The 25,958-nt window shown below is 27.7% G+C and overlaps 1 protein-coding gene across 2 annotated transcripts in view; it reads left to right on the forward strand.

Annotated features, from left to right (window-relative positions):
* Nucleotides 1–12,926, forward strand: part of LOC107442208 (protein shifted) — a 37,419-nt gene extending 24,493 nt beyond the window's left edge. The window contains exons 6-10 of one of the 2 annotated variants that reach the window (XM_071177072.2): nt 364–459; nt 567–662; nt 4,382–4,513; nt 6,412–6,498; nt 7,825–8,233. In XM_071177072.2, coding sequence (XP_071033173.1) covers nt 364–459; nt 567–662; nt 4,382–4,513; nt 6,412–6,498; nt 7,825–7,865 — 452 coding nt within the window. In that variant the 3' untranslated portion in view covers nt 7,866–8,233. Of the gene's footprint in view, nt 1–363; nt 460–566; nt 663–4,381; nt 4,514–6,411; nt 6,499–7,824; nt 8,234–11,292 lie in introns of those variants that run through there. The other variant, XM_043055916.3, reaches the window with a different exon arrangement.
* The last annotated feature ends 13,032 nt before the right edge of the window (nt 12,927–25,958 follow it).

Below are 25,958 nucleotides of genomic sequence, written 5' to 3' on the forward strand. Positions count from 1 at the left end.
CTTTCAACATGTTATTGAGGCTACAAAATCACAACTTTAGTTCATTGTGAGTATACTATTAAATAAATATTAATTTGCCAGTTTTCTAATAAACAGTTATGACTTATAAATAAGCTAATATAATCATTAAAGCATGTTTTTATTTGTAATATGGAATGTAGTTTTCTCTAATGAGTCAAAATAATCAATGCTGATATAGATATACCATAAATGTTTGGAATAAGATTAATTTATAATACTTTTTAGAGTAGAGCATAATTTTACTTTCGGAAACAATGAATTGAAATAAACAATTTTTCTTTATTGTATTGTAGTCATGTTTTCAGTGTTGGGCGAACTGATTTTCATCTTTATTTTTTTTAGCTCTTTGTTATCCTCAATGCATGAATGGTGGAACATGTGTTTCTCCTGGACAATGTTTATGCGCTGACGGCTATCAAGGACCTCACTGTGAAGGGGGTATGTTGTATATTTATCGTCAGAAATCAATATGGTTTCTTTTTAAATTAAATTTTAAGTATTTAATATCTTTCTGTTTCAAAACTCCTATATTTGTTCAATTTTAGGAATGTGCCGTGAGAAGTGCTTGAATGGTGGAAAATGTATTCAGAAAGATACTTGTGCCTGTAGAAATGGCTACTATGGAGCCAGATGTGATTTTAGTAAGTATTTTAAGATTGCTTGGGCATTTGATCTACTGTGTGCAATTCAAATTTACTTGAATGACTCATGTAAAAATGTATACATGGAATTGTTAAAATATTTGATTAATTTCTTTATAAATTCCTACCTCTTCAGTCAGCCTCAATAAATATTTTGTAATTTTACTCGTGTTGTTACTATTTAATTAACTAAGCGTAGAATGTGTATTTAAGGATATTTGGAAATGTTTGTCAATTTTATAATGTTCTGTGAGATGCAGAATAAATAGTGCTTAACATTTATAAGGCATCCACTGACCTCCGGTTGAAAGCTCAGGACAAATACTTAGATCTGGCCAAAACTTAAATTAATTCGAAATAAATAGATTTTAAAATTCTGTATTTCCACAGAGTAATATAATGTTGAAATAGTTTCACACATGCATTATCCTAACTGTTTACAAATTTTTTTAACTGTCGGTAACCTTTCTAAATGGGTCTACTTTATAACCGTTGTTGAACAGTCGACCCAAATTTGTTCGGGTTTACGACTACTAATGTTCAACTCCATAGCCTTGTAATTTTGATCCCAATCCAGAAGACAAGGGAACTCCTGGATCAATCATTGGGTGGAATTTGCTTTCGTGGAGGATTTTTTGATGGAACTAACTGGCATTTTTGTTACATGGAGAGGGGAAAAACGAAAATCTCCCATGGTTAGCTTTACTGAAAGGGGACCCTAACCCATGATTCGTCCACCACTGAGGATATTCTGCGTTGTATTAGATGATAGATCTCAATTCTTAGGTAATTATTTTGTCGGTCCAATCGACCCATACACTGACAATTAAAGAACTTTTGAAACTTTTTTTTAGCGCTTCTTTATCTTTAATCATTCGTCTGATTTCATTAGGGTTTTTCGTTTTTTCTTTCTTTAAGTTTTAATTTAATCTTCATGTTCTTCCGAAATTCGTGTATTTCTTCATGCATATCTTTTTAAAAGGAGGGATTCCTCAATGGACTCCATATGCTACGCTATTTTTTCTTTTTTTAAAAAACCATTAAAAATAAAAATTTCATCATTTTTCAGGGCTGAGAGTGTCATGGATACTGTTTAAGAACCTTTGCCAAAGACAGCATAATGAAATCATTTTCGGCAGTTACTATTTTTCTTGACAATGAAGTTTTGTTGAGGAAGGGTTTACAATAGCTTTCAACTGCTCTTTTGAATAGAGTGTCTGAATTTTCATTCAAATGATTATTATCAGCACCCGTTTCAGGAAAACTATTTCTTTCTTGGAAACTTAAACCATCAATCATCATTTTGGTCAGTGCCTGTTTCAAAGTCAACCTATTTTTAGCACCACAACAGCCAAATAATACCAGGTTTCCTGACATTTTACAAATGCATCGTTTTGTCGAAAGGGATTCCGCGGATTTGGTTGCTAACATTTTGCTATATATTTAAACATTACAGTGCTAAACATAGTGTACATAATACATTCTACAAATACTTAATAGTTTTGTAGAAAAATTATTTTGAAATGAGGGAGTAGCTCATATTACAAAAAAGTAGAACGGCTACAAGAAGAGAACAAAACAGCTGAGCTTATTTGTAATGTTTAACAAATTCAAAATATGTCTTCAAAATTGAGTCATAACTCATATAATGAAAAACTAGGGTCTGAAATGCGACGTAATTTTAGTATTATGACCTATCCATAGCAAGAAAGGTTTCGAAATCAAATGCAAATTATTTCAGAATATTTTTGTTGAAATATCCTATTGGCTTTACTTGTGAAGAAAAAAAAAAGAAACGTTTAAATAAAAATCGAATTTGACAATTGTTGATTGCAAAATTTTTGTCCCAAACCTGCTGGAACGAAATTCATAAGAAGCATTAATTCATTCCAAAATGAAAGCAATAAGCACTGGAGCATCTTAAATATAATTGCTTTTTCGCAGTTTCACAGATGTGTTTAATTTTATTTTATTCATAAATTCATTTATTATTTATTTACGTCTTTATTTATTTATGTATTTATTCATTTATGTATAGATTTATGTATTTATTAATTTATGCATTTATTTATTTGCTCAAATAAACTACAACAGTTATAGAAACGATAAATATTTAAGATGATTTTACTTGAGAGTGTTTTCATATGAAACAGCGATCAATCGAAGTTTCTTAAAAAAATATTCAAATGCAGAATGTTTTAAAGGATTTAAGCCCTTGTTTTAAGATTTTCACAATAGATATTTTTTTTGCTTCTGATTATATAGTTACATTAATTATCAGGGTTGCCACTCCACAGGGAGAACAGGGAAAACCTGGAAGATACAGGGAATTTAAAAATAACCTAAAATAACAGGGAAAATGCAGGGAATTTTGATTTTTTTTTTCTGTACAAACTGGGAAAATACAGAGAATTTTGTTTCTTATTTTTGTCTTTTAAAAAATGGTGGCCACTCAAAGCGTAATCTATGAGATATTTAACCAAGATATTTCAACTAAACTAAACTATTTCATTTACTATAGCATTATTTAAGTATGTTCCAGCAATTAAAACTAATAAATATAGTTAGCCTAATATAGCTCACAGAAGAGCACAGTAATTGTTGTTTTCTCTTAATATATTGTGTAAAATATGTACAGGGAAAACACAGGGAATTTTTTTTCCTTCCAGATTTGAGTGGCAGCCCTGTGAATGAACTGTTATAGTTTATGAACTTTTATCTCATTCGACAATATTTTATCAGCGGGTATGATAATCACGAAATAACTTAATAAATGAAACCGTGGTGGGTCAGGAGATAGAACACTTGCCTTCCATAAGGAACCCGGGTTCGAATTCCAGCGAAGGCTGTTTGATACGAATTCCGCACGGCCACAATGTTGACATAAAATATCCTCAGTGGTGGACTGATCATGGGTTAGAGTTATCTCACCATAAGGGTAACAGTGATAAGTTTTCGTGGTTTTCCTCTCCATGTAACGAAGGTTAGTTCTCTCAAAAAGTCATTCATGAAATCAAATTTCCCCCTATACTTCATTCAGGAGTTCTCTTCTCCAGTGGATTTCGTTCAAAATTACAAGGCTACCCAAAATTAAACATTGGTAGTCGTAAACTCAAAATTGGGTCGGCTGTATAGTGACGGTTATAAAAAAAAAAAGAAACAATAAAATGAAAATAAAGTAAAATTGAACCACAAATAAAAACATGATGAATAATTATTATAAATAACTGATTAATGATTATGAACACAGAGCAAGTTTTATACTCAAAATATTTGCTATTTTTTTTATAGGAATAAATAAGCACCACAAGCAATATTATCTTTATTATCATTAGCTTCTTCGTCTTAACATACTTATGCAATTCTATAGATTTATTTACAAATTGATTGGCTCAAAAACCCTTCCAAGTTCAAAAGGAAGATAAAACAAAGGAAAATTACAGACATATGAAAAAAGGGGAGGAAAAGAAAAATAATAATAAAAAAATAACAAACAACTGGGGGGGGGAGGATAATTTCTTTTTTAAAAAATCCGGAAAACAAAAGATATAATCTTTTCATCAGTCCGCGTGAGTTCTGTTTACTTGCAGCTTATGCGCAATAAATGAAACTTATTGTTTTTCTTAATTTTCTTCGTGTTTTTTTCTATTTATTTATTTTGCTATATATATGTAAGATGTTGAATATAAAGTTTAACATGGAAATCGATTTAATTTTAGGTAAATGTGAAAATCTTCCTTGCTTAAATGGTGGACGTTGCGTGGGAGTCAACAGATGTCGCTGCAAGAGAGGTTTCACTGGTAATCAGTGTGAAAAACAAGTGGAAAGGCCAGCTGAACTTGCAAGACATGGTGATTTTAATTACTGCCTCTTTCTTTTATAGGGTTTCTTCAGGAAAAATAATGTATCTAGTATTTTGAGGAGTTTGTCATTATCTGAACCATGTTGAAATGACCAACTCTGAACCATTTTCTCAGATGCTACTGAATTGATTTTCATGAAGTTTTTTTAGTTGTTTTTGTTAGATTCCTCAACTCTTCTAAAATTCTTTTAAGCTGATTTTTCTTCTTAAATTGAGGAAATTTAACTTCTGAAGATGAAATTCACAATTAAAGAATTTCGTTTTGGCAAAAATTAGATTTTAAATATAAATAAAAAATTAATGAGGAAAAGCTCAGGAAACCCGAGGAGAAACTGTGAAACTACAAGAGGAACTAAAGAAATCTTTTGAAAATCAGAGTTGGTCAAATGATTAAGAAAGATCATGAGAAAAATGCCTTTAAGAAAATAAAAATGCTAATATGTAAATATTTGCAAACATTGCAACCTTCGTATACAAAAATTATACTAGCAATTAAATCGGCGGAAAAAAAATTCGATTGAATTTTCATTCTAAGAAACGCAGATTTTCCTTACTACATTTCAATTTCAAATTTTATTTCAGTATTGTAGTACAATACTTTAATTTTAAAATATTTATGCATAAAAAACCTTTAAAAATCGCAAAGTGAAACAATCGCAAGCATTTCATACTTAGTTTCAGGATGCACGTTGCACATTTAGATTAGTAATTAATGCATCATTTATATTGTAGTGGAGCAATAAATTTGAAAGAAATTTTGGTTAAAGATATTATCTGGGTACAACAAAGGTAATTATTCTAGAAGATTTCAAATTTGAAAATAAAATTCACTTCAATTCAAGTTCAAAATTTCAAATTTTGGTTAAAAATACTATTTGGGTACAACTGAAAGTTAGTTTTTCTAGAAGATTTTAAATTTAAAAACAAAATTCAACTAAAATATCAAAACTTTTTCGTGCTTTAAATCGTCATTTAAATTATATTTTAGATTTAAATCTTAAAATGAAAGTGATCGCATTATTTTGGAATTATCAATACCCATTTAAATTTATACACATTTATTTCAATACAAGTAATTTTAAATTTATTAAATATGTACGCTGCTCAAAAAAATTAGGGGAGCCATGTGCTCCCCTAATTTTTTTGAGCAGTGTATATATATATATATATATATATATATATATATTTAGATATATATACACTGCTCAAAAAAATTAGGGGAGCACATGGCTCCCCTAATTTTTTTGAGCAGTGTAGTTAGGGTATCTACTTAAAAATAACGAATAAAGACTTGTTATGCTAAGAATAATTTACTTTTAAAGATGTTTCTGTTCTCAATTAATTCACTTTTCATTCGACAAGTTGGTTCTCTGTCTTTGCAATTCATCAATGTTTTTAGTTTGATAAAATAATTATATTAACCTTTTTATTATTAGTGGTATTAAGAATTTCAGTTACAGTATTATTATTAAGTATTATTTATACATTTTGTCAGAAATTTGATCGTCAAACGCGAAAATAATTTTCAAAAAAAATTCTGACTGAAATTAAAAAATTCAATGCCTAATATAAACTTAGTTAAACAAAACATGACTTCATTAACCATGGTTAAAATGCCTCAATGTTCCGCTAAGAGCAACTGAAACCCTAAACACGCCCTTGATATCAAGATAATATAAATAAACCCATAAAATATCTAAGTTATTTGTGATATCAAGATCATGATATTTTTTGAATTTTGATTATATATCATTGGCTCTTCTTTTAAATAAACGGGTGGGGATAGATAAAAATGTGAGCAATTTATATAAACTATTCTGTATGTAAAATGATAATTTTTCAAAATAAATTCAATTTATGTTCTTTTTTTTCTGTTCATTTTCTTAGAAGGGTGTAGAAGATGTGTGAATGGTGTTTGCGAAAACCACAAGTGCGTCTGTGATAAAGGCTGGATTGGCAACAGGTGCAATAAGCGTAAGTAGATTAATTGTTTGCATTCTTTGAACTTCTTTTCTTGGCTTTGCTCTTAACTATGCTTTGGGTGCTTAAGCTTTGTATGTATAATGCTTTGATGCATGATAATGTGCATGACTTTCCACAATTGTTTTAGAGGAATGAATTTTGAATATTACGAATTTGAATGAAACTATAGTTTTCCCTTACCTTAACATTGCAAAGTTACTATTTTAAAATTTTGTTCAATCTTCAATTGAAATAACAGTACTGAAAACACACAAACGTTTCATAAGAAATTTTTTTGAGTTGATAAAAAATGGAGAGGATTGAAAAAACTGAACACCTGGCATAGCGTCAATTTCCAAGTAAAAAATTAAAAAGTTTCTGCTATTAGCTCAAAATTACAGTTCTAATTTGTCTTTTCCAATCTGTGTTTTAATTATTCTTATTGGTTCTAATTAAAGTGAAAATGTTTTCAACTGCGAATTATTAACAAGCATCTTAAGTTTAAAACTCAAAGACTGGCGCAGTCTTAACTTTATAATGATTTGTTATATTCATCATTTATTCAAAAGAGCTACCAACACTATATCAAGGAAATAACATCCAGATTAATGAGTAACATTCTCAAGTATCAAAATAACTAAATAATAACAATAAAAGTTAATAGAAATGAATGAACTGTTTGCTATGATTCTATTTTGACTCAGTTACTTAAACTGATCCTTAAGTTGTTAATTTTTTGATTAAAAGCAACACAGTATCAAAATTAGAATGTTAGAAAAAAAACTAGCTTTGTTTGAATATTATGAACTGAATCTTCTAATCTGGTAGATTAATGATGATGATGATCATTATTTGAATACATATATATTCTTTGATATGATCTCCATTGTAGTCAGAATCTTTTTAGTAAGATGATCATCATCACCTTAAGTCTTCTACAAAATGTGCTGAACAATATGTTTCAACGAACTCTGTCAAATCGCCATTTGTCAGCTTTCAATAGTTCCCCACCACCGAAGATATATTGATAAGTTAATCATTAGCAACAGGATATTGATTAAAATAATACTATGCATGCAGATCCTTTATAATTTCATCAATTACCCAATTTAATTATCACCCACGGTACTGCATTTCAAAGAAATTAAAAAAAAAATCCTATTAAAGATTATAAATAACAGGAGAATATTTTAAGAACTCTCTTAGAATCTATAGTGCTACAAGATTGCATGGGTGCTGGTTATAATGCATGCATAAAATCATGCTTTGTGTTTTGTCCGTCTATCCAAGGACTTGTGTAAAAGCTCATAGCATATAAATGTGTATATGTTTTTGTAGGAAAGCCGAAAAGGAGGCGACAACGGAAACTTTACCAATGATTTGTGGTTCCTACTGTTATTCCTGTTGCCATGCGTTTGGATAATTTTTTAAATTACATATCGCTTTATCTATGTTGATTTTTCCTTACAACTAGTGAAGCTGTTGATGTTTAGGATGAATTGCCTATACATGTATCGTGCCAAATTCATCAAGTTCCAAACTCTCTTCGTCATTTTGAACATGATCTATTTTTGATACAATCCGAAAAGATGTTAATATGTTGTCCTTGTTCACGATTACATTTATGTGAATTATTCTTGTGCAAAATGTTAACAGTGATAATTTGATAACTTTTGCCCTAGTCTGGTATGGTGTTGTGAAATATTCTTTCCATGTTAGTACGTGTTTTAGTTTAATGTTTTTAAAAGGTGATTTAAAGTTAGAAAATGGTGAAAGAAAATGAAAACATGTTAAAAATTTGTTTTCTAGAGTAGAAAAATGTAGAATTAAGGTAGTTAAAAAAACGGCTATTTTAAAGCCATTAAAAAGAATTTTTTCCTCTTTGGCCATTAAAAAAAATTCTAAAGTTGGTTATTTTATTTGTATAAATATTTCTAAAATTTATAAATATTGTTATATATTTTAATAATTTCACACTAATGAAGAAAACGATTGCATTCATCAAGTGCGTAGATTAGAATTTTTATGTTGTTTAAATGCATGAATGCTTCTAAACTGCAAAAGTACTTGAACTTCTTATGATATACCGGTTATACTATATGTATTAGTACAAATATAGAAAATATTAATTATTATACAAAATTGATATTAAGCTTTGAAAAAAAAGTATTTGAAATTATGATCCAATCCTAAGGAATATTTACTTAAATTTCGAAATTAAGTAAAATATCAAGCGAATGAACGTTTTCGACAGAGATTTGTTTCCGATTAATAAAGGAGTATAATGAAAATGAGTTCGGTGAGACTTGTGTTATCTAAGCCTTACCTAATATACTTATCAAATAAATGGTAAAATTAGCAGCTGTATCTCATTTTTGGTGACTACATTCTGAAAATAGTCACACAAAAACCGCAAAAAATTGCCATTTAAAGTTTGAAAATAGTTTGACTGTAAACCATTATAAGCTAGAAAATTATTTTTCAGCTTTTAATATCACGTCATCTATAGATAACACTTGTTAAGAGGAAACAGTAAGCTTCGTGGGCCTCAAACAAAATACGAAATGCGTCCAGTGACGCAGCATTCGTATTTCGTGGTTTATTTTATGTTTTTCATCGTTCATATGAACGTTGAAGCTAATTTGAGCTTAACACACGCCTGCATTTATTTTGTTTTTTTGACATATTGGATTAGTTTTGCTTGAATAAACTTTATAGCACCTCATTTTTATGAGATATTTTTATTTAAATTATTTGAAAAATAATTGTGGTATTGTAAATGTACAAAATAAACTGTGAATAATTTTATTTTTCCGAAAGAAACAACCAGAGAAAACCATTATGAAATTTAGGAAAAAAATAACCTTAGTTTTTCTCTCGAAAATTATGCAAATATGTTTAATACATTCATTTGTAAAAATGTTATTTGCTTAAAGTGTTCATTCGCAGTGATGTGATTTGCTTATTTGGTTCTATTTTAGCTTTTTGTAGCATGTGCTTACAAATCGCAAAGCTTGTAAAGAAAATTAGATTTCTTTTTTTTAAAAAAGATATTCAACTTCTTATTTTCGCAGATTATGTAATTTACGTAATATTATTAATACTTCCAGATGTCCCCTAAAAAGCCGAAACTTTATTTTTACTAAAATATAACTTATATGTTATTTTTATACGTGTTTAAACCGGAAAATAAATACATAAGAATATTTTTTTTTTATAAATAGAACTCTTTTGAAAGAAAATAGAATTATATATCATATTTAATGTAGCTACTTACTGTTCGTCATCAACTGAATTATGTTGTAAAAAGAAAAATACTGTAAATTAAAAAAAAAAAAAAAATCATTATTTTGTTCCATAAAATGTTATTTACTGGCATCATACCAAAAGAGCTTCGCGTAAATGTCTATTTTAGCGAGACTATTAAGAGTTTTTAAACACTCACATTTACGCATTAAAGAACATGTTATAATTTACAGGGTGTCCAGTAAGCTCTCATACAATATTTATGTAATGAAATGTACATATACCAAAAAATTCTATTGCCTACAAATTTATAACATAGAGTTTAAAGAATTTTTGGAAAAATATTCAAATGTATGCAAATCTAAGAAAAGACAAAACTGAATGATGTAAAAGTATTCCTGCAACTGCTCGTTGTAGATTAAATGGTCATTGAGGCTAAACCTCCTGAATTTCGTAACCTACGGCATGATGGTGGCAATGAGCATCGACCGCTTGTGCCTTCCAAGGTTGATCTGAAGCGGTGGACTTATGGCTGTATGAGAGCTTATAGGATACTTTGTATAGTTACATCAGATGCCAGATACATGCAGCTTTCTGATCTTTCAATGCATTCTAAAACTAATTTCCTGAAATTTACAAAAAATAATTTTAATCATGTTCTACTACTAAAGCCTTCGATGAAGAAACTTACAGTAATCCAAATAAATATTTAGAGATTTTGTCTCCTTTCTATGAGATTTTTTTTAAAACCATTACTTCATAAATAAATTAAAAATTGAAAAAAAAAAAAAAAAACGTGTACTGCATGGATACAACTACGGTGGAATGTGCAAAATTTTTAACGTGCCTTCAAACAACCTATAGTATTGAGATGGAACGTTTCTGACGGCTTTAAAATTTTAGGAGACAATTGGGAGTCTGCTTTTTTTTCTTCTTTTTTTTGTATACTTAGTGCTATTACTATGTTGTGTCGCATTGTTTGATTTTAGTTCTGTGAATTGTTTTTCTTATATATTTTGTACTTCCTGTATACATTTTATAAATGTTTTTTTGTTGTTGTTATTTTATTATTATTTTTTTTATCTTCACGGATGCATAATTCTTCAACTGATGCTCCAAAGCAAGAAGAAGAAAATAATATTTTGAGGTTTTACTAAATATAATTAGTTTTATGATAAATTTGCAAATCTTCCGCGTATTGAATCACAGTGTAGCGAACATAAAAATCGCTTATTTTGATAGTCTCAGCAGAGATGTATTTTTTTTTATCTGAAGTTTTCTAAACAGTTTGCAAAATTTCTGTTGATTGTAATTGTTGAATTTCATTATTCCTAGCATAAAGAAGCAATTAATTTTTTTGGTTTCGATAAAACTTTTGTTTAATAAAAAAACTATTTATTACTATTATTTTGGCTCTTGAAAGTGTTTAACTCATTAACGCTTCATAGCTAATTTTTGAAGTTAACAACGTGAATATGAATTAACATTATCTGATATTCCATAATTTACATAAATTCCAAATTGTACTTATCTTCATTATAAGTTTTTGTGTTGTTTCAGGAGCCTTAGAACGTGATGATATATCTGAAGATTCAACGAAAGTTTTAGAAGTGAATAATATGGTGACTTTAGATATGTTAGACGAAATAGAGGAAGATTTATTACGGTACGATGACGATAATGATTGAGAAATATTGGAGTTGAACCCGTATGAGAAAGGCATCACTTTTTTTTCCTTCACAATCATGCTTTCTCATAAAAGTAGCTCTGCCTTTTAATTTTTAGGTAATCGAGTAATTTTTAGTGAACTGCTAGCGTGATTTTGAGAATAATTTTAAATTCTAAAATGGAAATGAAATATATTCTATTTATTATTATTAAAGAGAAAACTTCTTATTACTAAGGAGAAAACTTCTAAATCATTGTTATTAAAATTTTATATTTTAGGAATTTCTTTGTTGTACCAAGTATTGTTGCTGACAAGACCTTGTTTAATAATTGTTATATATTTGAATGGAATTTTAGTCAAGTGAATTCGATCGTAACTGATATACGTAGTTTGGTTTGACAGAAAATGATGAGAAGTGGAAAAATGTTTTGCTCAGTATTGCTATTTTTTACAGAAAAAATGCAGTCGTCTATAACTTGCTTAAGAGCTTTTTTTATATGAAATAGTGAGTATGAAGGTTCAGGATGCGTTTAAAAATTTACATTTAGTGGTACTTGATAAAGAAGGTCAATTCTCTGATTAGTGTTTAGTAATGTACTGAACATAGGAGATGAAATTCGTTCCCTGAAAAATTGTATGTTTGGTCCCACATTCTAGATAAAAATTAAGCATAAGTTATAAAAAATGTTGCAAATTTTTCTAACTCATTTCAATGAATTTAAATAAATTTAAACGAATATCAAAATAAGGAAGTACCTATTTATAATTCGTTTTAAAACTTTAAAAAAAAGATTTCTATATCCAAAATATATTCAAAGAAAAAATTTTTTATTTTAAAGTAAAAACTGGTGATAATTTATATCCGTAAAAAGAAGAAGAAAAAAATAATAGTTAGGATAATTAATAATTTTGATTCCAGAAAAACTTTTCAAAATAATGTCAAATAATTGTTTTCATATCTATGTTGATTTTTAGAAGGAAACTAATAAAAAATAAACCGAACTGGGCTATGTTTTTTTAATATATATATTTGACGGGATATTATTTGGTTAAGTTGACAAGTAGTAAATTAGGAATTCCATGAAATATTTTTAACGTTGATTTAACAGGAATTCTATAGTTTAATTTGATTTTTTTTTTCTGCTTTGAACAGTTTCTTTTTGTACATAATTTTTTAATTTATCTATACGTTTAATGATCCCGCGTGAAATAACTGTGGTTTCAAAACCTTTTTGAGGAAGAAAAAGGAAAACTTGGAGTGTTTGTTACTTTCTATGGTTTTTGTTTTTAAGAAATAATTACAACGAGAAGGAGACAGCTTGGTTAGAAACGCTCTTTAACGTTTATTGTTGTAGATATGTAGTGATTATGAAGTATATGTAAAAAAATGTGATATCTATCTATCTAGTGTGTCGACAATTTGAGCAGAGCATTTTGAGGGGAAACAATGTCCTGTCTGTTTATCGATGTATGTATAAAGCTGTACAGTTAGAAAAATAAAATTTTGTTTATGTATTGTTTTTAATAGTTTGAAATGTTTCTTAGTATGAAACTATAACAACACTACAGGCGAAAATAACACCCACCTTATATCAATATCATCGCCTGATTTTTAGAGGTGTCTTTAAATCACGAATTAGTACTTTTCTCAGAATAAAGGATTTATCGTGTCATATAATGGCGGGACAATTATATTCAAGAAAATAGACTTAAAAATTGCCCTTACTATCTAGAATTTTAGGTGAAATTTTTAATTTTCAATTTCTTGATTTTTCTTTCTTTTTAACAAACATTTGATAATCTAGTATTATTTGACAACACTAGACCTTCCAGAAAAAAAAAATCGAAAATAAAAGCCCCGTTTTATTAGTTTAGTCGAAGCAGTGCTATACAACTTTTACAATTTCTATGGACTTTTTCTCAAAAATGTAAAGTAATAATTTAATATAGTACATTTGTCCGTTTTTAGATTTTTTAAAATTTATTTCTATTGTTGCTATTTTTGCTGTTTGAAAAATTGAAGCTCTAGGAAAATATATAAACTTCAGGAAAAAATAGGAGTTATTTGAAAAACTGCTGCTAACCGTAATATTTGTATTGCAAAGACCATTTAGTTAAGTGAATAAAATAATAACAGAAGAGAAAGATTATTTTAAGATAGTGCTGCCATCTATCAAACAAGAAACGAAGTTTTAACTACCTTTTTTAGTTTTAAAAAAGAATATATTTTATTTATTTATTTTTTAGAGCAAGCTTGAGACTACACATAATGTCAATTTTTAAAACTTATTAGTTTTACTCAACTTAATTTTTTAACGTTTAATTGAAATTTGTTGTTAAAATTTAATAATTCGAGCAAGTTTGGAGAACAGGACAGATTTCAGTTCCAATTAAAAAAAAAATAGCATTTTCGAAAATTAAAATTTAGTGAGATAAAATTAGCATTTGATTTAAAAAATAGAAAAAAAGGTTTAATTAAAAAAAAAAATTACCCACATACACAAACATAATGGTGTTGTCATCTATCGAGGAGGAAACAAACCTTAAGGCTGCCTTGGAATTTTTCTTCTATTATTTCTTCGATTACTTTTTTTTCCTCAATTTTTTTTAAAAATAATGCATTTTCTCAGGTATCTTTTGAGCAAGCATGATTATACGATGTTCATTTTAAAAACATTTTAGTTTTATTTAAATTTTACTTACGTAATTAAATTTATTTCTTCAAGTGTTAATATATAGATTTGTTAAAATTACATAAAAATTGTTTATTAAAGTCCTTTTTTTATTTATTAACATTTGTTTAAACGCTTATAAATTTAATAAAGTTATAAGATTTAATTTTATTCTTTCATTTTGATTAGAACAAAAGTTATTTTCAAAGAGGATTAGATTCATCAAGTATTTACGGACATTCTAGGACATTTATGCATTCGTAATTTTTTTCAAAGTTGAATAGTTTATATTTTATACAAATTTTAAACGCACACTAAAATGTAACCCTGGCTTCAACTTGCAATTTCAATTGCACATATAACAAGACAAAAATATCCTTAATTTTCTAGAGATCAATTCACATTTAAGGACATTCTCTCTCTGTAGGGAAAAAAAATGCTTTTTTTTAGTAAAAGGGATCTCTGGTGAGAAAAAATGAAACTGATTTTTTAAATTTCATGATGATTGCTCAAACAAAACACAAATTTAAAATAACACTTTAAGTGGTTTTTTCATAAAAATTTGCTACAAAGATGGTCATAAAATAATCAGTTTCTAAATTTCAAAGCAAATCAAAAATTAACTTTTAACCTTGTCATGTGATGACCTGGTTATGGATGAGAACGTTATTATCAAAAAATTTCTTTATTATTTTATTTTATTTCCATCTAAACAAGATTTAGTAGCTATTCAAGTGATCCGAAATTAATATAGTCAAATTATCAAGCGAATAAATTTGATAATGCTGAATAATTTTGTAAAATATATATATATATATATATATATATATATATATACTATATATATATATATATATATATATATATATATATATATATACTATATATATATATATATATATATATATATATATATATATATATATATATATATATATATACTATATATATATATATATATATATATATATATATATATATATATACTATATATATATATATATATATATATATATATATATATATATATATATATATATATATATATATATATATATACTATATATATATATATATATATATATATATATATATATATATATATATATATATATATATATATATATATATATATATATATATATATATATATATATATATATATATATATATATATATATATATATATATATATATATATATATATGTAATATTCGGAGATTAAACGTTTTGATAATGTGATGCATTTCAAATGTAATGCGTTTTTGTTTTCTTTTTAATATTTAGAATTATTTTTTAAAGTATAGTTACATGTTATTATTTTTTTAGTAGCATCGAGAATAATTTCAAAATTTGAAAATGGACAACAAACAAGATGTTGCGTAATGACTGCCCGTAATGTATAGTTTTGTGATAATTCTCGGGGGAAAAATTCACAATAGTGATGGCAGATGGTTATTTAAACCAGAAAAAAAAGGAAAAAAAAAAGAAACGTTTCCGAATATGAAAGCGAAAAAACACCAAAACAGAGAGAGTTTCATCAGGCAATCAAACGTGTTTTGATGAATGAGAAATTTAAAGGTTGATCAAATGGTACCGTAGTATTTATTTCGGAAAATGTATCGTTCTATTTACTTTAAAAAATGCTTGTGTGCATTTATGTTATAAATCCTGAATTTTTTTAAATTTTTTTATAGAATTGAGCTGTAAAAAAACTGCCTTCAAGTTCTATATATCGATATTATTTATTGTACTGTAATGCTTCGTATTGAAGTAATTCAGAAAATTAGTAACTGGAGCACAATCTACAAAAAAATTTTCCTCCCAGAAAAAAATAAAAATATTTTTTGTTTATAAAATATTTTTTTATTTCCTTTTATAAGTATTAATAACCTTAACTAATTTTTGAATACAATTACTATAAGATAGAGAGTTATTTTGTTCTATTATTAAAAAAAAATCAGTCTGAGATATTCCAACATAAGTTATTTTGTACAAAAGGTTGTAAATAGATATTTACATAAATGTATAATACAACTACATAAATGTATGTATAACATAAATGTATACAGAAATTAATACATTTCAAGCATTGACTTGGATTTCTGGTAAAGTTTCCGCAGCATGAAAAATAAAAATTCTATTTTCAATAATTTTACTGCATCATATATTTTCATGTATTTAGAAATCATTAGTTATTCAATTTTTATTGCCAATTTAGCATTGTTATGCATACTTAACTGTATATTTATTTCAATTGGGTACTTGCAATGCTAGAAAAAGAAGATCACAGATACCCACTCATGTGACCTATGACGTCAGCGCCAGCTGATAATTTATCAACGAAATGGTGTGTTAAAGTTGAGCGAAGTCTCTCCACGCAAGTTATAATGCTAATTAACGAGAAGTAATTAAATACAACGCCGTATCGTGCCTCGAATTCGTTGAAATATAATTCTTTCTCGTCTACGTCTTTTACTTAACATAGATTTATTATTTGCTTATGTATTTTATTGTAACTGTGATATATTTTTGTTTTGTGGCAACTTCGATGCATAATTAGTTTGTTTATGTTCTACATGGCCTCAAGCCTGTTTTTGTGTTAAGTAAGAAATATATAGCGAAAGAATTGAAATCTTTGTGAAAGAATCTTGTGTCACTTAAGACTTAAGAGAATTGATGGTCTTGGCTTACTCAAAATAGAATGGAAAGAACAGTTGCTAACGTACTGTTTGTCTAAGATAGGTACTCTGACCGCCACTAAGTCTGCGGCAGTCTGGTGCTATGGAAACAAGAAGAGGGCATTTTAGGGAGGGTAGCTTCGATGAAAGAGGTCTCTTCTCTCGCCGAAACCAGTCCTAAAGAGGGATCCTGCACCCCTACTTGAAATTATCATACCTCGTTACCATAGTCACCGCCACAGCTCCGGACGAATTCCGGCAGAGTACCTATCTTAGACAAACAGTAAACAAATGACACGTTTCAACAACCAATCAGGATTGAGATTCCCGCACTACTTCACTTGCAGGTATCTCATTAGTGCAACCTTAACCTATGTCGAATTATATCATTTCTGTTTTACCTTTCAAGCCATTTGTCCTACTGATGATGCAGTGGTACTTATGTGACACCCAAAAGCATTTTTTTTAGCGAAATTTTATTATTTGTGATTTGAAAAGCTATTTTCAGTCAGTTTAAATTTTTTTCTCAAATGCTTACTTTTCTTATTTATTTTAAATAGATTTATTAATTTTGTGTTTGCATTATATTTTTTAAAGCGGCTATCGGAAATGTTCCTCGTCATCAAAGTAGCCCGTGCATTTGGTAGGTGTGTTGTCGAAGGAACAAAAGACTTTAACTCATAAAATTTTTAAACAGCTTGTAATCAATTTTCTTAAATATCAAATATAATACATATTTCCTTATTTTTTTATTTCTATATATTTTTGTATCGTTTTTTACATATTTATCCTAATTATTAACTTATAGTTTTTTTCATCACAATTTACATTGACATGTCTGATTTATGTATTTTAGTATAACATTTTAGATACATTATAACAAATACTGAAGAATTCCTAGCTATTACATATTTTTGATTCTTAATAGAAAATTATAAATGAAGAATCTTACTTTCCTCTCTTCCAACTATTCCAATTCCGATTCAACTCTTCAGCTCATAACTTTATTATAAAGCAAATTACAGAGTTATTGCTACAAAGCATTAAATTTCTATTACAAAATGCAAAAACGAATGATTGACTTAAGTTTAAGAATTAAATAGTTGTACTTATACGATATAATATGCAAACGGAGTAAGACATTCTAAAAAAAAATGTTGCCATTTGAAATAAAATTATTCTTGGGTCAAACGATTACTGAACTCTCTTGTGGCAGACGATTAAACAGATATTATTACTAATATGTATGTTTAGCTTACTTGCATTTTGAAAATTTGAAGTTTTCAAATTATATTAAAATTAATTTATATTTTTTAAATATAGATTTGTATTCTGTATCGTTTTTAATCGTTTCGATAAATATTAATTATTTTATATTACGTCACTAAATAGAAAATACTGCTGATGTTAAAATTCGCGATCGCAACGCTCGAGTACGCCGTCTAGTGGGAGCCTGTAAATATCAGACATTAATTTATCACGTTTTCATTTAGTTCCACCAAAATCATTGACAGAATCAGACGCCATTTTTTAGCAGCAAATAAGAAACAAAATTTCCCTAAGGAAAAGGCCGAAGAACTTGATAAAAATCTCCAGAATATTAGTAAATCTTTCAGGAACAGAACACGCCAAACATTTGAAGAAAAATTCCTCAATAATTTTTAATTTCTATTATCAACAAACTTGCAACTGATGACTTCCGATTTCGGATACTGTTACAGATGTGTGTATCAAGGTAAAATGCATTTCTTCTGTCTTCAATTCATTACGAATTAAAGTGAAGTCAACATTGCTTTCGTCATTCCAGTGAATAAATATGAATTCAGAACATACAGAATTGTAATAGTTATAGCATATTCTTCTTCGTTATAGAATAGTATATATTTCTGTATCCATATAATTCGGAAAACAACAATAAAAAATTATCCAAGTTACTTGAAATTCGCGATCGCAACGCTCGAGTACGCCATCTATCGTGAGCCTGTAAATATCAGACATTAATTTATCACGTTTTCATTTAGTTTCATCCAAATCATCGGCCATGACGGACGCCATTTTCTTAGCAGCAAATAAAAATCAAAATTTCCCCAAGGAACAGTTGAAGAACTTGAAAAAACTAACCAGAACATGCCAAACATTGAAGCAGAACACGCCAAGCATTTGAAGAACAATTTCTCAATAATTTTAACCTTTCTATTATCAACAACATAACTTACAATTTCGTGATCATTTGATGTTACAGATGTGTATATTACGGTAAAATAATTTTTTCTGTCTTCAATTCATTACAAATTAAAATGAAGTCAACATTGCTTTCGTCATTCCAATAAAGAAATGTGAATTCAGAATGTCAAGAATTGCAATAGTTATAGAATTCTTCTTTGTTATAGAACAGTATATATTTCTGTATCTATATAATTCGGAAAACAACAATAAAGGATCAACCAAATTACTTGAAATAGTGTCATTTGTGCTGATGATTGATAAATTTTTTTATCGTTTTCTTGGTAAGTATTTCTTAGTTTTGAAAGAAGAGATAATTTCAACTAGAATTCAGCTGTTCTGTTTTTAAGCTACATATTCAAATTCATATCGAGATCTTACAATTATAAAATTTTGATGTGTGGTATGTTATCTAAAAGTAATGAAGGGATAATCTATGCACATATTATTTGAAAATAAAACTTTCAAACGAAGAACATTTCATTTGGAACTCTACGGATTTATAAAGAAGGTAAGTGTTATGATTTTTATAATAAAAAAATTAGCTTGTAAAACTTTTTTTTTTCTCATTTGATGATAGTTCTCTACAGAATGGTTTCTTACGTCTGATTAAGAAGTATAAGAAAAGAAACTATATGAAAGTTTTTATTTCAATGTAAAGAATTCTTAAAATCGTTTTTTTATCCTAAGAATTCTTTATTTTCCGTTTTATAGTTTATAATTTTTTGATAAAAATTGTTGTCAAAATACTTTTTTTGGAAAACATAAATGGTATAACATTATGTGTTTATGTATACTTCTTGCATATTCTAATGTTTCAAGTAATATGATTCAGAAAAGCATGAATAAAAATTCGGTACTTATATATTAACGCCACAACAGCTACATATTTGGCTGTTTTTAAGTGCCGCCAATCTACACCTAAAATTTTTGTGACAAATCAAAAACTCACTTTACTTAAAATCAAAGTAGTTTATCGGATTTCGGTGGACAATGGGCAAAATATTTCGCTCCAGAAAAAATAAAATTGCATCTTGTTCTATTTTTGGCAAATTCCAAAGACGCATTTTCGTAGCACTAAAAAATGGTAACAAAAATTGAAGAACAAATCATTTTGGAATTCTTCTGATTTATAAAGCAGGTAAGTGTTAATTTTTATAAAATAAAAAAATTTACTTTTAAGTAGTTTTTTTCTTGATGATAGTTTTCTATGGAATGGTTTTCTACTTACGATTATGAATTAAAAAAGAAAAAACATGAAAGTCATTTATTTTAATATAATGAATTTTTAGAATTTTTTTTTTGTTTTGTATAGTAAGCATTCTTTACTTTACGTTTTTCAGTTTCTAAATAATGATTTTTATTAAAACTTAAAATGTTTTGATAAAATTACTTGTCAAAAAACTTTATTTACAAAATTAAATTACATAAAATTGTGAAGCTTATGTATACTTTTTGCTCATTTTAATGTTTGAAGTATAATATAATTCTTAAAACTATGGAATGTAAAGTTTAAATAAGCCTTTCAGGTTATATCTTTAAATTTAGCCAGGCATTAGGTTTTAACTCTAATAAGAAGATACATATTTTTTTCTGTTTATTTACAAATATTTTTCAGATGTGTTTTGGATGTTCCTTCTTTAAAAAAAAAAGATACCATCTTGTTTTCGGTTGTATAAGAAAGGATATCAAACATTTTTCTTTTTTAAATTTAATAAGCCACATTAAAGAAGGAACGATACAATGCTACACGCTACATTAAAGACGTCTGCAGAGTAACTGAATGACGGTTCATATAGAAATCGCAGGTATGCGTCTCATACAACAACGCCCCCTATAGTTCGTTGCGATCGCGAATAGTGCCATTTGTGCTGAGTCTTAATTAATTTTAATCGTTTTCTTGGTAAGTATTTTTTAGTTTTGAAAGAATAAGTTCAACTAGAATTCAGCTATTCTGTTTTTAGCTACATATTCAAATTCATATCAATTATAAAATTTTGCTGTGTAGTATGTTATCTAAAAGTAATGAAGGGGTAAACTATGTATCTATTATTTGAGAATAAAGTTTTCAAGCAAGGAACTTATTATTTTGGAATTCTCCGGGAATTATAAATCAGGTAAGTGCAATGATTTTTACAATAAAAAATTTGCTTGTAAATATTTTTTTTTCATTTGATGATGGTTCTCTACAGAATGGTTTTTTACGTCTGATTAAGAACTATAAGAATAATAAAAAAAGAAGCAATATGAAAGTTTTTATTTCAATGTAAAGAATTCTTAAAATCGTTTTTTTATCCTAAGAATTCTTTATTTTCCGTTTTTTAGTTTATAATTTTTTGATAAAAATTGTTCTCAAAATACTTTTTTTGAAAAATTAAATGGTATAACATTATGTGTTTAGGTATACTTCTTGTATATTCCAATGTTTGAAGTAATATGATTCAGAAAAGTATGGAATAAAAATTCGGTACTTACGTATTAACGCCACCGCCGCTACAGATTTGGCGGTTTTTAAGTGCCGCCAATCTACACTTAAAATTTTTGCGGCAATTCATAAAATAAAACACTTTATTTAAAATCAAAATAGTCAATCGGATTTCGGTGGAAAATGAGCCGATATAGAGTTTAGCATAGATTCCAAACAATCATATCGCCATATGAACTCTGATAAATAAGATTCCAAATGAAATAACATTTCCAAAACGTACGTTTACCAAGATAAAGTTTCATGTTGTGAGAATTGGTACATTTTCGTTTTTTCGGTAAAATATTTCCCTCCTAAAAAAATACAATTGCATCTTGTTTTGTTTTTGGCAAATCCCAAAGACGAATTTTTGTAGCACTAAAAATGGCGACAAAAAAGAATTGTTCATTTGTTTTTGTTTCGTCAGCATTCATTATTTTACGTTTCTTAGTTTCTAAATAATGATTTTTATTGAAACTTGAAATTTTTTGATAAAAATTGTTGTCTAAAAACTTTGTTTACAAAATTGAATTTCATAAAATTATGAGGCTTATGTATACTTTTTGTTCATTTTAATTTTTGAAGTAATATGATTCTTAAAACTATAGAATGTAAAGTTTAAATGGGCCTTTCATGTTATATCATTAAATTTAGTAAAACTATTTCTCGGGCATTAGGTTTTAACTCTTATAAAAATATGCATATTTTTTTCTGTTAATGTACAAATATTTTTCCGATGTGTTTTGGATATTCCTTCTCTAATAAAAAGAGATACCATTTTAATTTCGTTTGCATAAGAAAGAATATCAAGCATTTTTCTTTTTTAAATTTAATTAGTCACAATAAAGAAGGAACGTTGCAATGCTACATGCTACATTAACGACGTCTCTAGAGTAACTGAATGACGGTTCATGTAGAAATCGCAGGTATGCGTCTCATACAACAACGCCCCCTATAGTTCGTTGCGATCGCGAATTATTTAATGTCGAATTCATCATAAATAATTTCTGCTGTAAATAGCTCTAATAATAGAACTGTAAATATTTCTGCTGTAAATAATCTAAGTTTTCTAGCAAACATTGCATATAAAAAAATTTCATCAAAAAGTTTCCATAAATTATGTTTTATTATATCAAAAAAGAAAAAAAAGAATAATGCTGTTCCATTCTTGAATACCTAAACCAGAAAAAAATGGCGCAATTGGGTATACTATAGCCTACGTCACAGGTTGTGTTATTCCTACTAAATTTAACCCATGAACGGCATTTTCTGCGAGCCTAACTTCAAGCCACAAATAAACAAACGAAGTGTTTGATCGTTTAAATAGCTGCTCGCCAGATTTTATTGCATTATAAAGAAAAGTAATTGATATTCGATTTTTGATTAATAATTGATTTATGTGGATAGTGGCATAGAATTTAGCATTGCGTCATGGTAAATGTTATTCCTACTAAGTGGAAGTAGTTGTGTTTTTTTTATATTATACCCAATTTAGGAACTTTTTTCCAACTTAAAATTAACTTATGTTTTACATAAAACAAGAACTTTTACAGAACTTTCTTTAGAAATTAGTTATTCTTTAGTAAAAAACTCTTAGAAGTGATGCAAATATTTAAAAAAAATTAAAAAATTTCAAATTTTCCAATATTTTAGTTCACCGGACAACCTATTAACCTTTTTTTAAATTAATTAGTATAAAACTTCCTTAACATAAAACATAAAAGCTATTTATGAACTATTTAAACATTTTTCTTCGAAAAACCTATAAGGGAAGTCATTTTCTTTCTTAGTAGGATACGTTAAGATGTCTGTAGCTTATTTACTATCTTATTTAGCTGCGTTGTATTAATAGTAGGAAAAAATTATAAAAGCGATAACTTCCGTTTTGGATGGTGTTAAGTGCATCTCTTTTTTCCGCTTTAGGTTGCTCAAAAATGAAACTATTTTTATCCATTTTGTCTACTTAAATATTTATTTGAATTATGCACTATTATTATTATAATTATTATTGTTATTTATGGATGATAAATTCTTCTTGGCCAAAAATTATGATAGAAGAGATCATAAAACGAATAAAACTTGTATTGCCCTGACGTTATCCAGCACAAAGCTCCAGTGAAGTTTAGTGCTCTCAATCCAGTTGAAAATAAATAAATTCTCTTTTGCAATAGATTCTGCTTGCAGCTGTGAGAAGCGTTTTAATCTTGTATTGTGGACACACATCAAATCAATTCCATCTGAATTGTGAGTATTCAAGCCAGTTGGGACAATTTTACTGCAATCGAACTCAAAACAGATAGTAAAAAGGGAATAAATAATAACACGCTGTGATTTGTAACAAACCATCTGTTACAAATCTTAATTTATTTTTTTATTTAAACTGCTAATTCGCGATCGCAACGCTCGAGTACGCCATCTAGCGGGAGACTGAAAATATCGGACATTAGTTCCCACAAAACCATTGGCAACGACGGACGCCATTTCATTAGCAGCAAATAAGAAGCAAAATTTCCCTAAGGAAAAGGTAGAACTTCTTGAAAAAACTAATCAGAACATGCCAAACATTGAAGCAGAACACGCCAAGCATTTGAAGAACAATTTCTGGATAATTTTTACCTTTCTATTACCAACAACATAACTTCCAATTTCATGATAACTTGCTGTTACAGATTGTGTGCATTACGGTAAAATAATTTTTTCTTGTCTTCAATTCATTACAAATTAAAGTGAAATCAGCATTGCTTTCGTCATTCCAATGAATAAATAAGAATTCAGAATATGCACAGAACTGTATAATATGTAGTTATAGAATATTGTTCTTCTTTATAGAACAGTATATATTTCTGTATCTATTATTCGTAAAACAACAATAAAGAATCATCCGAACTACTTGAAATAGATTCATTTGTGCTGATTATTAATAAATTTGAATCGTTTTCTTGGTAATTATTATTTTGTTTTGAAGGAATAATTTCAACTAGAATTCAGCTATTCTGTTTTTAGCTACATATTCAAATTCATATCAATTATAAAATTTTACTGTGTAGTATGTTATCTAAAAGTAATGAAGGGATAAACTATGCATATATTATTTGAGAATAAAGTTTCAAACAAGGAACTTATCATTTTGGAATTCTCCGGGAATTATAAATCAGGTAAGTGCAATGATTTTTATAATAAAAAATTTGCTTGTAAATATTTTTTTTTTCATTTGATGTTGGTTCTCTACAGAATGGTTTTTTACGTCTGATTAAGAACTATAAAAATAATAAAAAAAGAAACAATATGAAAGTTTTTATTTCAATGTAAAGAATTCTTAAAATCGTTTTTTTTATCCTAAGAATTCTTTATTTTCCGTTTTTTAGTTTATAATTTTTTGATAAAAATTGTTCTCAAAAATACTTTTTCTGAAAAATTAAATGGTATAACATTATGTGTTTATGTATACTTCTTGTATATTCCAATGTTTGAAGTAATATGATTCAGAAAAGTATGGAATAAAAATTCGGTACTTACTTATTAACGCTACCGCCGCTACAGATTTGGCGGTTTTTTAAGTGCCGCCAATCTACACTTAAAATTTTTGCGACAATTCATAAAATAAAACACTTTATTTAAAATCAAAATAGTCAATCGGATTTCGGTGGAAAATGAGCCGATATAGAGTTTAGCATAGATTCAAAACAATCATATCGCCATATGAACTCTGATAAATAAGATTCCAAATGAAATAACATTTCCAAAACGTACGTTTACCAAGATAAAGTTTTATGTTGTGGGAATTGGTACATTTTCGTTTTTTCGGTAAAATATTTCCCTCCTGAAAAAAATAAAATTGCTTCTTGTTTTGTTTTGGCAAATCCCAAAGACGAATTTTCGTAGCACTAAAAATGGCGACAAAAAAGAATTGTTTTTTTTTGTTTTTGTTTCGTCAGCATTCTTTATTTTACGTTTCTTAGTTTCTAAATAATGATTTTTATTGAAACTTGAAATTTTTTGATAAAAATTGTTGTCAAAAAAACTTTGCTTACAAAATTAAATTTCATAAAATTATGAGGCTTATGTATACTTTTTGTTCATTTTAATTTTTGAAGTAATATGATTCTTAAAACTATAGAATGTAAAGTTTAAATGGGCCTTTCATGTTATATCATTAAATTTAGTAATACTATTTCTCGGGAAATTAGGTTTTAACTCTTATAAGAAATATACATATTTTTTTCTGTTAATGTACAAATATTTTTCCGATGCGTTTTGGATATTCCTTCTCTAATAAAAAGAGATACCATTTAGTTTTCGTTTGCAGAAGAAAGAATATCAAGCATTTTTCTTTTTTAAATTTAATTAGCCACAATAAAGAAGGAACGTTGCAATGCTACACGCTACGTTAACGACGTCTCCAGAGTAACTGAATGACGGTTCATATAGAAATCGCAGGTAAGCGGCTCACACAACAACGCCCCCCTATAGTTCGTTGCGATCGCGAATTGTAAGTTGTGACATCTTTAAGGAAAATA

The sequence above is a fragment of the Parasteatoda tepidariorum genome, chromosome 2 (genome assembly GCF_982258835.1).
Source record: "Parasteatoda tepidariorum strain Cologne lab strain chromosome 2, Ptep-v5.0, whole genome shotgun sequence".
In the NCBI taxonomy this organism is placed as follows: Eukaryota; Metazoa; Arthropoda; class Arachnida; order Araneae; family Theridiidae; genus Parasteatoda; species Parasteatoda tepidariorum.